This window comes from Camellia sinensis, chromosome 6, assembly GCF_055761805.1.
Source record: "Camellia sinensis isolate YWXY chromosome 6, ASM5576180v1, whole genome shotgun sequence".
Lineage (NCBI taxonomy): Eukaryota > Viridiplantae > Streptophyta > Magnoliopsida > Ericales > Theaceae > Camellia > Camellia sinensis.
The window spans coordinates 74162322-74175771 of record NC_138966.1 but is presented as its reverse complement, the minus strand read 5'-3'; the positions used below and the strand labels follow the sequence as shown (position 1 = coordinate 74175771).

At 34.0% G+C, this 13450-nt stretch overlaps 1 protein-coding gene across 1 annotated transcript; it reads right to left on the bottom strand.

The window, feature by feature from the left end:
• Positions 1-978: 978 nt before the first annotated feature.
• Positions 979-3580, bottom strand: LOC145792303 (FT-interacting protein 3-like). The gene has a single exon (XM_082873066.1). The coding sequence runs from the start codon at positions 3401-3403 to the stop codon at positions 1031-1033; it is 2373 nt and encodes a 790-aa protein (XP_082729192.1). The 5' UTR covers positions 3404-3580; the 3' UTR covers positions 979-1030.
• Positions 3581-13450: the final 9870 nt, after the last annotated feature.

The window sequence follows — 13450 nt, the reverse complement described above, 5'->3', positions numbered from 1 at the left end:
CATACAATAAAATCTCATTAATTCATATAATCGAATTGGAAACATATCTTCTTTTAATGATTGAAGATGAATGAAATGGCATGACATTTATTCATTGTAAATACAATATTCTCTCTCTACACTCAATATCTCTATCAGTTATAGTATATCATTATCAATGATTAAAGAAATGATGGTATGCAATGGAGCATGAAGTTGAAAACAATTGAAATTTCTGTTTCCCATTGTGATATAAATATTCTTTAATATTTGAAAACAATTGAAAGAATAAATTGGAATAACATATGCATAAAATGTTTCCCTCTTCTACTGTCATGTCAATGTTAAAGATTGAAGGAATGATGGAACATAATGGAACGCAAAATTCATAAGAATTATAACGTGTTATTTATCAAATTTAAATGATTTGAGCTCTTTCAAATTAAATTAAGTTTTGTCGTTTAATCAAATGAAATCAATTGTATGATTTTTTTTTTTATTATTCTACTATATCAATGATTGTATGTAATTATTGCATACTAAATTGTGCTCGTTTGCATTACTTTCGAAAGTTTGAGGGGCCACATTCCTGGACATCCATCCTTTGGTTATCAAAAAAAGGTTGCAAAGGCAAGAACTTTTCTAGGAAAAGAAGATCATTAATATCTTGATCAAGACTGGCTTTTTACCATTATCACATTAGTTTTAATGTCGCAATTACACATAGAAAAATATTTTTTATGATATTTTTTTTCCATCAAAACAAATAGAGCATTAGTAGAAGTCTTAAGTTTGCAGTCAAAGGTCTAAAACTTCACCTGAAAAAAGCCAATATTGCCATGGATTTCAGTAATGTGAAGAGCATTTTAGCATTAGGATCATGGCAATAGGAAAACTGACAGACACACACACACACACACACACACAAAAAAGAAAAAAGAAAAAAGAAAAAGAAAAAGAAAGAGACTACCAGAACAGGTTCATCATAACATATAAGATTAGTTCAAAACACAAATGTCAAACTGAAATTAAAACAAAACATCTCAGAACCTCACAACAAGCTATCTGCTTTTGTAGGCAACCTTCTGAAGAAGTTAAAAGGCGACGAATGGAGCTTATCACGAAACCTTGGATGCCTCAAAACATATAATACCAGAAGAACACATAACCCTTGGATGGGAGTGAACCAAAGCACCACAGCCGCAACCAAACAGGATATCATAAACAGAGCTGTGGCTCTCGGATCACGCCAGCTCAGCAAAGAATGAAACCTCTCCCCTTGTGTTGCCAAATCCCCAACCACTGTCTGCATCCTTGCTGCAATACATCTCAATCTGTTGTACCTCGTCTTCAAAACATCAGCTTGCCTAGAAGACAGAAATGAATCAAACTCTTCATCTAATTCATCAACAGTCGCTGTATCAGCGTGAGAGAGACTCGCGTCCATGTGAGGAGGGTGTCGCGGCCTCTTCCTATAGTTCAAAAGCCCCACCAAAAAAAGGGATAGTAAAATTGTAGTGAAAATCATTTTTGGGTAGATGATTATTATCAAGCACCATATGTGGATGAACACCGTCTTGAAAGGGTTTTTCCACAAGCGTATCTCATCAAACGATCTATTAACTGTAACAAGGCCAGACAAAACATCGGTAATCCTACAAATATTGGCTCTGCTTTTTCGCATACTCCACATGTGTGAGCCTACGTCGAGCACGTACTCAACAACCTCTTTTCTCAATGGAGGCTCAGCCCGGCTCATCCTCATTGCGATGATTTGAGTTGCCTGGTGCCTTAAGCTACCTTGCTGAAAAACAGACAGTGGGTGAAGATAATGCATTTTTGGCAAAAGGGGCTGTGCATACAATTGGAGCATATTGTACAAAGATGAGTAAGTAAACCTCACAGCTAATTGAATCTCTCCCATCTTCTTCACCCCATTGGAATGTAAGACTATGAGCGGATACGAATGTGTGTAAACGCGATCACTTTCAAGCATTGATAACCGAATCCTCACTTTCCCAATTCTTGCATCCTGCACTCCATCCTTATCTTGCAAATGGCAGTTATCAAATACAACAATTGTAATGACAGTGCAATGATCAAAAACTTCCCATGTGTATTGCTCGTTCCATTTTGGATTGAAACTGTCTATGATTGTTCTTGTGCGAATCCATTTCTGCCCATATTTAGCCACGCAATAGGCGTCTGCAGTTCCTCGACCATCCTTCTTCTTCATTGCTGACAAGCCTTGAGCACTCAAAATCCCCAATTCGAACACCCCAATACCCGGTTTACACAATTGCTTCATTGTAGCCCTCAGATCGCTGCTATATTGAGTCAATTCATCGAGGACATGGTACCCACCATCCAAGCTGATCCTGGTACGAATCCGACCCACAACCTTCCCCTCTTGCTTCTCAATATTGTACCATCTACTATTCACACATTCACATTCAGTCCTCTTCTCCACATTCTGTAAAAGAACCCTACATTTCCCCAAAACTTCATCCTTATTGGGTGCCACTCTATCCTCCACACTCATAACCAACTCTTCCTCAAAGGGCTCTGCAGCAACAAACATCAAGTCCTCATTCCACATCGGATTCACATTCTTGTTTTGTGAAATTTTACTTATCATAACAACATTCCCAAAAACAACCTTAACAAACACTTCCAAGGGCCTATTCTTGTCACTTGGCTGCAAATCTTGAGCCTCAATCACATTCACTCTAAGATACCAAAGCTTGGGGGATAGATATACCTTTGATCGAATATTGGCCACGCCATCGCCACTAACCCCAGCAGCATCCAAATGCCAAGCATCCGGGAAGACCTCATCGGCTTGAGTACCCATCCACACAGCCACCATCAACTCTCCTCTAATCCTTTGCCCATTTTTGTTCTCCAATTTGTACCATTGCGGCGCCAAAGGGCTATCTGGTGGAACCCTCTTCGGAACATCATAGATTTCAAACACAATCTTGCCAATGTAATCATCCCTATTATCCATATCCTTATCCTTCACAATGATATCAACGGAAGTGGAATGAATTCGATCTTTCAAGAATGCAAATACTTGGTTCCATTCTGGGTTGGGTTTGTTTTCGAAATGCTTTGTCACACCCTTGTAGTTTCCAAGCTTCAGTTCAACAAAAGGATCACAAGAAGAACCGTTGGCATTGGCATTAGCATTAGTATTAGCATTAGCATCTTTTGGAGGCAATTCTTTGGCCTTGACTACTCTGACATAGAGGTAGTCCATTTGCTCAACGAGGTCGAAAGTGGTGGAGACTCTGTCAATGCCGGCGGCCCTCCCACCACCGCTGCCACCGAGGTTCGGTGATGTCTCCTTCAGAGTAAAATCCTCAGGTGGGCTTCGGTTAGGATTACGATTTCGAGTTTGGTTTTGGTTTTGGGTCTGCATTGTGTGTGTCTTGCAAGAATTGGATTGAGTGTGAAGCAGTGATTCAAAGAAAGAACTTGAAAACCCACTTTGGATATAGCAAGAAGAATGAAAATATGTTTGAATTTTGAGAGAGTTTTGAAACGTCTCGAAACCTAGAAGATCGGGAGTGGCAATCAAGGATTTTACAGAGCCGTCACAAAAACAGAGCAATGGACACACAAGTTTTAGGAGATATTTTTTCCTCTAAATTCTTGGTAACGAAAACAAAAGCCAGCCAATGAGTGAGCCAATCAACCAAACAACCAACAAACCATTGGGCCTTGAATCTCTCTCTGAAGAGGATTTCAAAAGTTGGGGAATCACAAACGTTATCTCTATTTTCAAATAATAAGCTCTTTGTCAATATACCACCTCTGTAACCGCCTGAAATGGCTCAGATTATGTGACAATGCTCTGAAATCAAATGAAAATACAATGTAAGATACAATCAAAGAAAACCCAAATAATTTTTATGTTATTTTTTTTATAAAAAAGTGTATTTCAGGGGGGGAAAAAAACTGGCAAAGAAAACCCATATCCTTCCATTCAAAGAAAAAGAAAATCCTTATCTATATGTAAAGAGAGAAAGAGAACAACAATGGCGGAAACAGAGAAGGAACAAGAAGATGAAGAATGGGGTTATACCTGAGAGAGAGAGAGGGAGAGTTTTGATAGGAATGCAAGTTTTTGTTGTTGTTTTGATTAGCAAATGAGAGTAGTGGGCATTTATAGAAGGAAAACTCTGCAAAAAAACCAAAATGTGAATTGGAGAGAGAAAGTGTGTGTAATATGGAAACACTGTAAATTGAGAAGGATAGAAAAGCTGTCCGTGAAGATTGGATTAGATTTTGATTATTAATTTTATTTATTTATTTATGGTAAACATATATTTCTTGACTTGGTTACCAAGGAATGCTACAATTTCTATTTCTGCTTTGCAGTGTTTGTGTTGCTGAGAATACTGCCATGGCTATGGTTCTTTGCCCTGCATGCACTAAGTTATGAATAATACAAAACAAACAGAATTTATATACAATAATAATATGAATTATATATATGTTTATTAATAATACAAATTATTTATTTAATAATAAAAAAATCCTTTATTATGAATCATAATGATACAGTATTCTCTATGATTTTTATATTAAAAATATGTTTGGTTACTGAGAGGATAATTTGTGTGCAAATTGAGCCGAGCTAGGTAGAGTCTCTTTTGGATGTTGGGCTGAGGTAGGAGTTTTGGGTAGCTCAATCTTGAGCCGTGCATACATTGCGCCAGGGCCTGGACTAGGTTGCTTATATATAGTCTAGAGAGCGAACCGGGGTATTACCAGTGCATAGAGCCGAGCTAGAGTGAGCTCGATAGAACGCCATCTTGGTTCTGTTCAGTGCAGGACGGAACCAGGTTAGCTCGGTTAACTGTGTTACCAGTCGAGGTGACAGATTTGAACCGTCTCACTCGGTTGGTAGTAAGAAAGGTGTTCTCAGGATAGGCTATGATTGCTAGGAAGAATCTGCTAAGGAGAGTTGGAGTCTTATTAGGATTGTGTCAGGCGGATTCTATAAAAACTGAAGAAAGGCCCTATGCACAGGTATTGTAATTCTGACTCTCAATTGCACAGTGTTTTTGTATTTATTGTCTATTTGCTGACTTAGGCATCGGAGAGGTTTCTGACAAACACCCGCCAATGAGCTCACGTTTGTGTTTTTAGGTAGCAAAGCGACGACGTTCGGAGGAGTGCAAACTTGATCAACAGGATTATACGAGAAGATCACAACAACTCAATGTATTTCTAAAGTCAAAGTTCAACACTTTTATCATCGAGAAGCATCCAAACGCAAGTCTTTATGGTCTGTCAAAATAGAGTGTGCACACCAGGAAGGGCCTACGCCAGAGGCATTATTAGAGATCACGGTAGCTGCTGGGTAGCCAGTTTTACCAGAAATATAGGAGTTGCTTCTTGTATTGTAGCAGAATTTTGGGCGATGTGTGATGGACTAAAATTAGCAATTGATAGAAATATTAAGAACCTTGAGAATGAGACACATGCATATTTGTTAAAACAACTTATCATGGGAAAACCCAATGATTCACAGTAGCTCATAAATTTCATAACCGATTACAGGTACCTCATGAAGTGCCTCAGATTGGGAACAATTCATCACATCTTTTGTGAAGCCAATGTCTGTGCGGTTATGTTAGCAAATAAAGGAGAAAATTTTCAGGAAGGATTGCATGTGTTCTCCTTTCCTCTTTCTTGTATTTCTATGCATCTAGCCGCTAATACTAGAGGTGTTTATTTTCCTAGAAATTTGTAACTTGACTCTATATTTATATTTCTAATGCAGTTCCCTTTCTACCAAAAACAAGAAAGAACAAGAAGAAGAACTCAACTTTGACAAAGAGTTTTCCAATAGAGAACTTTTAAATTAACAGTAATTGCTACCTACTTCTCTACAAAATTCTTAAATTAGATTCAAATCGTGAATTGAAATGGCCTTATCTCAAATTACGAATCAAATTGAATATCCAATTACTTTTTCCAGATACATAAAAAAATATAGCCATCTCTTTAAATGCTAAATACATCATATAGATATAAAATATTTAGAATTAAATTAATAAAAACATTATTTTGAATAATGATTACGTGATATAATAGGTAAGAAGTTAATATGGATTCCATGTAAGATTATCATATTACCTTTTTTCTTTTAGATATTTCTTGTCAATTATTTTTAATAAAGCAAGTATACAAAGACTTAGGTGGTATTTGATAAAACTGAAAACTAAAAACTGAAGATTGAAGGCTAAAAATTAAATATTAAAAATTAGATGCATAATTTTTTAAACTGAAAAACTATTTAATAAAAATTTAAGTGCTAAAGTAAAAATAAGTTATTTGATATGTATAAGCGTAAATTTAAAATTTATTATTTTCAATTTGTATATTTCAATTTTTATATTATAATGGTGGTGTTGATGGCATGATGGTGATGGTGGTGGCAATGGTGGCGACGATGGTAGTAGTACTAAAATGATGGTGGTGCTTATTGTAATAATGATAATGATGATGAAGGCAGTGGTATAGTAGTAGCGGTGGTGGTGGTGGTGGTGACATGGCATTGGGGTGGTAGTAGTGGCAGTGATGGTGGTAATAGTAACGATAGTGCTGATAGTTATGGTAGTGATGGCAGCAATGGTTTAGTGGTGGAGGCGGTGATAGCTGTAGCAATGGTGGTGGTAGTAATGGTGGTAGTGGTGGAAGTAATATTAGCGGTAGCAGTGGTAGTGGTGAGTTTATAATAGTGTATATTTACATTTATATTTAGTATTTATAAATTTTAGAATTAAGTAAGCTTCATATGACTTAATTTATTTCTTAAGTTTTAACTTATATTTTAAGAGGTACTTAAAATTTTAAGTAATGTCAATTGTGGTTATCAAATGAGATTAATTGATTATCACTTAAACATATAATTTTAAGTGTTGAATTATGTTATGTATGTTAATGTAATTGACTATTTGGATTAGTGAATCCTCATGTGGCTTTGATGTTTTTTTTTTCTTGCTTGTGTTGCCTCTGTTTTCTTTTCTTTTTGCTGGTTGGAAGCTCTTCAACTTGGCTGCTGGAGTTCTGTGTTGTGCTTAATCATCTTTCTCTGTGTCAACTATGTTGGGATGAGTTTATTTTGATTAGCCCATTGTTGCTCTTCTTTTCTGTATTGATGGATGAACTATGATGTAATATTCCATTGATTTTCATCAATATATTCTTTGTTTGTTGATAAAAAATAATAATAATGATATTGATGATAATGGTGAGTTTTGGTGGGATGGATTAGAGTTTTAGAGTAAGGAAAAAGATGAAGAGAAAATAATTGAAATTTAAAAAAGAAGATAAAGAGATTTGAATATGAAGTGATTATGGGGTACTGTGAGGAGAGAAAAAAAATTATTTTACAATTTAATTTGTATTGTCCTTATTAATAAATTTATATTAGGATATAATAAGAACTAAAATTTTAATTGAGCGTACTGAGGAACTATTTAGATGCAAATGGAAATACACTCAATTGTGTCATCAGGCCAAAACAAATATTTTTGCATTGATGAACCAAAAAACGACCCATTTCAGTTTTGCATTGACTTGAGTTGATTTTGATCATTCCATATTTTTTACCAAAATTCTATACTCAGCTGTTCAATTTTCTTAATTGATTTTTGTACCTTAAATTTATTACAATAAAATGCACTTAATTATTATATTTTTCGTGATAGAGGATAAATTGTCCTCAAAATTGTTTGGCTTGTGGAAGAAAACGAGAAGCATCTAAATTGTACGATTGACAATTGATAATAAAATTTTGGCGAAACCAATCAAAGGGTGAATTTGTTTTTTATTTTTTTATTTTAAAAAATTATGAATAATTTGAAAATAATTTAAATCACTAAAAACAGTCCACCAAAACTTGCCATTACAGAAAGGGTAGCGTAGTTGCCCTAGCTGAGGGTAGAGTGCGGCCCATACCCAAGCAAAGCCCAAGTGCATTCCACAACTACTTAACAAGTCAGCCCAAAATTAGGTTAAGCCCAAACAAACCCAAAAAAAAAAAAAAAAAAAATCTAAATTCTAGCTTTTTTTTTTTCAAAGAAAATTAGTGAAAAGTCTGTTTCTATGGTCGTTTATGACATGTCTAAAGATTGATTTGTTATATGGTTAAGGACATGATAATAAAATTAAAAAAATATACATTGAAAATGACAAATTATTGTTTTGAAGTTTTTTTTTTCACATAACGATGCGTAGCAATGGTGGTGATGATTTCAACAAATAGGCAGATTAGCCAGACAAATAAATGGATAGATGAATGACACATAAACACATAAATAAGAATTGAACAGATGAGAGTAATATAGGCTGTGTTTGGAAAAGGTTTGGAAACATAATTCCACCAGTTAGTTTGAATGTTGTGTTTGGTTAGTGATTTCAAAAATTGATTTCACACTCACTTTTGAAAACATGTCTACCCGATCATCCTTCCAGATGTCTCCTTGGACGTCCGGCCTGCTCACCGGAATAGTTTTTTTTTTTTTTTTTTTTTTTGCACTTGTTATTTTTATATTTTAAATAAAAAATATTTTCGAAATTTTTTAAATTTTTTTTATAAGTTTTGAATAGAATTTTGGATTGTGTGTTTGGTTATAAGTTGTAAGTTTTCTAACCAAATATTATATGACACATCAAAAATTTCAAATTCAATTCAAAATTCTTTTCAAAACTCATAACTACATAAATTTTTTATACTCAAATCATAATTTTAAAACTCACAAACTCAAAATATAACTTTATTTTCAAATCATAATTCTAAAATTCTACCAAATACTACCATAGTATTTCACATTATTGTTATCCGTATAATCCCAAAACACGTAGCCTAAACCCAAAAAGGTTTAGAAATAAACATTTATCCTGAGTTTCCATTTTCCTTTTTCTTTTGAATAATGTTTGAGAGCCACAATTTGTGTGGCTCAAATGGCTCAAAACTGTCAAAACAACGTCGTTTTGGCATGTTTTGTGCTCAAAACGACGTCGTTTTGACAGTTTTGAGCCATTTGAGCCACAAAAATTGTGGCCCTCTACCATTGCCCTTTTCTTTTTTGTCTTTTAGTACTAGTAAAAGTAAATAAACTAATGGACATAGTGTGTGAATGTAAGATAATTAATGACAATACATACATTTCAAATGACGTGTTATGCAAATTTAAGTGGTAAGGGAATAATATAATTATGTCAACCTTGGAGACTTGCATTTTTTTAAAAATTTTAAGAAATATTAGTTTAATTAATTTATGAATTAATTACACTATGGTCCCCCTCAACAATTTACAACTATCGTTTGGAAAAAAATAATTGAGTTTTTTTGTGGTTGGATGTGATGTTATAGGATAATGTTTGGATTTAATGAGCTCATATATAGTGATTTCAAGGGAGGCGTTTATTATATTGGGGTGTTTGGAAAGAGGTTTTTTTTTTTATATATAAACTTTTAAAGTTAAAATAGTATTAAAAGATAAAATAAATTAAAATGATTAATAAGATAAAATGTCATATTAAATTCAAAATCATTTTATTTTATTTTATTTTTTTTATCAGTAAAAAGAAACTTTATTATTGAAATCAATGAAGTACAGATTGATATACTTCAACAAAGGCAAGGCAAAAGCAAACATCATCACAGCAAAAATTTCTAATCCCAACTACGTTGGCACTAAGAATAAAGCCTAATCATATGCTAACTCAAACCAACATGTTGGAGAGAGACCAACATACGGAAGCAACAACAAATGAAAAGACACGCAACTGAATAGAAAAACTACTGAATAAAAAAGTTGTTGCATCATTTGATTCTCAAGCCCCTCAGACCTCCCAAGTTGAACACAAAGTCATTGACTATGTAATCCTTGAGATTGGCAGAGTGCTACATTCAAATTGCAACTTTGAACTTAATGCTCTCCACCAAGTTCCTCCCAATTAGGATCCTTGTTATTAAAGATCTTCTCATTTCTTGCAAACCAAAGGGTCCATAGTGTTGCTAAAGGAATTGCTTCCCAAATGAGTTTTCCCTGGAGCTTTGATTTTTGGCTATACCACCATTCAAACAGATCAAACAATAAGGATGGAATTACCCAAGAAAACCCCCACCGGATTGAGATTTCAACCCATACCTTCCATGAGAACTGACAATGCAATAGCAGATAAGATGATGATTCCTCTTCAATCCCGCAAAAAAGCACATGAGTTTGGAGCTTGAATAATGTGTCTTTTGAAAAGTAGATCAAATAATGCTATTTTATTCCACTAGACTAACCAGCCAAAAGCTTTGATTCTTGGTGGTGCTACTAAATACCGTAGCTTCACCACAGGAAAAGGAGTTAAATGCAATGATTCTTCAAGAATGGTGTACAAAGACTTAACAGAGAAAACTCCATCAAATGATGGGGGAGACCAAACCAAAGCATCTGCTGATCCATCTCTATTGAAAGGCACATTTTGCAATCTTGAGAGCAGATCCTGGTGAAGCTCATCTTAACAAACTCTAAGATTCCTGCTATAAACAATGTTCCATTCAGGGGAGCTAGAACCATTATTATTGTGGAGAATCTGCCTCACAAAGGAATCTTTATTAGAAGCGAGAGAGAATAATTTGGGATAGATCTCTGATAAGGAAGGGTTAGACACCCAATTGTCCTTCCAAAACTTGATTCTGCCTCTGTCCTCAATCGTCAAATGAGTATTTTTAAGAAATAAGTTTAACATTCTGGATTCAAACCTCTCCATCGAAGAAATATGCCTCCACACAGATGAACAATGTTCAAACTTTGATTGATTGAGCAGTTGTGAGAACCCGAATATAAAAATAAAGTAAATAATTAAATAATAATAATTTTACAATCTCAAATATTTTGATGGTAAATCCTAAAGTACAAATTAAATATTGTTAGAGGGTATTTTAATTAATTTTAAACACACGATATTAAAGGTTAATAATAATAATAAAACCCTAATCTCTCTTATTTGTTCACCACAAAATAGCCATAGCTGTGAGGGAGAACGATGGGGAAAGAGAGAGGGGAAGAGAGAGAGCGAGATTGGAGAGAAACTTTCAGCAACATTGGTGGGTCAACAACTCTAAGGTATTGTCCTATTTTAGGGTAAATTACACTGACCTCCCCTGAGGTTTCCGACAAATACAGAGACCTCCCCTGTGATTTCAATAATTACAATAACCTCTCCTACTTTGGTTGACAATATATACAAACCACCCTTCTGTTAACTAGCCGTTAGACAAGTGATGAAAATTTCTTACATCAGCATATTATCATGACTGAATACCAAAATTACCCTTTGTTTCTAACAATTAAGCACTACAAATCCTTATAACCAAATTACCCACAACATCACAAACAAACATTGCTCTTCTTCCTTTCCCTCCTCTCATCCTCACCCACTCTTCCACTGGTAGCATCACTACCATCACCTCATATTTTCTCTCTCTCTCTCTCTCTCTCTCTCTCTCTCTCTCTCTCTCTCTAATCCTTACCACTTCCATCTCCTTATTTTCCATTCCAAACCCACATTAAATTTATACAAAAGTTGTAGGCACACAACATTTTCTCCTCTAATCTTATACCCACTTTTCCATTCAACGAAATTAGAATAACTTAGGCTCCGCTTGTTTCAACTTAAAATATTTTGCACAAAAATTCTTTTTATATAAATTGATTTTACACAAAAAAAAAAATTCACTTTTATTTTTGTATTTCAACGTTTGGTTAACACTTAAAACAAAAATATTTTATTATCTAAAATAGAAATTTTGATTCAATAAAATATCATTTATTATTTTTTAGTGAGTTATAATCCTTACCACTTCCATCTCCTTATTATCCATAGACTCTGTTCTTTTTTTCTTTTCTTTTTTCATAGGCATAGCTTATCTCTCTCTCTCTCTCTCTCTCTCTCTATATATATATATATATATATCTCACTACATATACACATAAAGATCAAGACTTTTTTTTTTCTTTCTTGAGCATAGCTTCTCTCTCTCTATAGTTTATATATATCTCACTACATATACACATAAAGATCAAGACTTTGTTTTGTTTTTGTTTTTTTTTTCGTGGGCATAACTTCTCTCTCTCTATATTATATATATATCACTACCTATACACATAAAGATCAAATTTTATTCTTTTGATGAAATTGAACATCTCTCTCTCTCTCTCTTGTACATCTCTCTCCTTCAACAATTGTGTGTGTCTGGGTTAGACATCGTTTGATATGGGTTTGTTCGAATCCACCAAGGGCCAACGGGAGGTAAGCATTTGTTCGATCCATCAAGGTTTGTTCGAATCTTCATCATCTGGGTTCATCTCCTTCATCTTAAAAGTTTAACAAAATCACAATGTAAAGAAGATGAAGACCACAAAATTGAGTGAAGAACATGAAGAAATTTCTGTGAAATTACATATGTGTTCATCTTCATCATTTGGGTTCATCTCTTTCATCCAAGTATTTATTTTTGTGAAATTACATTTTTGAAATTGCTTGAAATTAGTTGAGATTCCTTTTGCTTTGTTTGAGATTGCTTGAAATTTGCTTGAAATTGCTTGAAATTTATCTAAAATTGTTTGATTATTGTTGTTGTGATTATTATTTGTAATTATTGTCTTTGTTGTGATTATTGTCTTTGTAGAAATTTCTCTGAAATTACTGTGTTTGAACAAAGGGCATTTTGCATCTTTTTGCATGCAAGAGCAAAGGTAATATGGTCATTTTGTATAGGCTACTAACGTTGTTTGTGCAAAATTGGCGAAATAGGGGGATCTTGATATTGTCAAGTAAAGTAGGGGAGGTTATTGTAATTATTGAAATCACAGGAGAGGTCCCTGTATTTGTCAGAAACCTCAATGGAGGTAAGTGTAATTTACCCCCTATTTTATTATATTTTTATACTGTGATTGTTCATGTGTGTAATCTGCTTGTTGTTGAAGGAATAGGAGAAACGGGTGTGTTGTTTGGATGCCAAGTCAGTGGTTGGTGATGAGAAATAATGGATGTAATTCTTAGTCAAAAAAAAATTCTACACACAAATACAAACTTTAAAAATCAAGAAATCATATCCAACGAATGAATTTTAAACTGAAATTTTTATAGTAACTTAAATAAATATTCATGCGAAAATTAAATAGTAATTTTTGAGAGTCAAAATCCATATAAAATGATGCGTGCAAATATGTCCAGGAAACTAGTACAAAATAGTAACTTTGGAAATGTCGTTCTCTTTGAGTATAAATCCGAAAATTATCAAATCAACATCATTAGAACCGGTTACGAGTCTAGTTTCTTAAATTTTTGGCCTTCTGTTGATTTCTTGGATATACTAAGAGAACCATTCAATGTGTTTGGTTTCAGTTTTTTAAATTCAGTTTTTTAAAAACTGAATTTTTTATTT

Excerpts from the sequence above, each read along its gene's own strand:
- LOC145792303 (XM_082873066.1), bottom strand. The coding sequence starts at position 3,403 with ATGCAGACCCAAAACCAAAACCAAACTCGAAATCGTAATCCTAACCGA.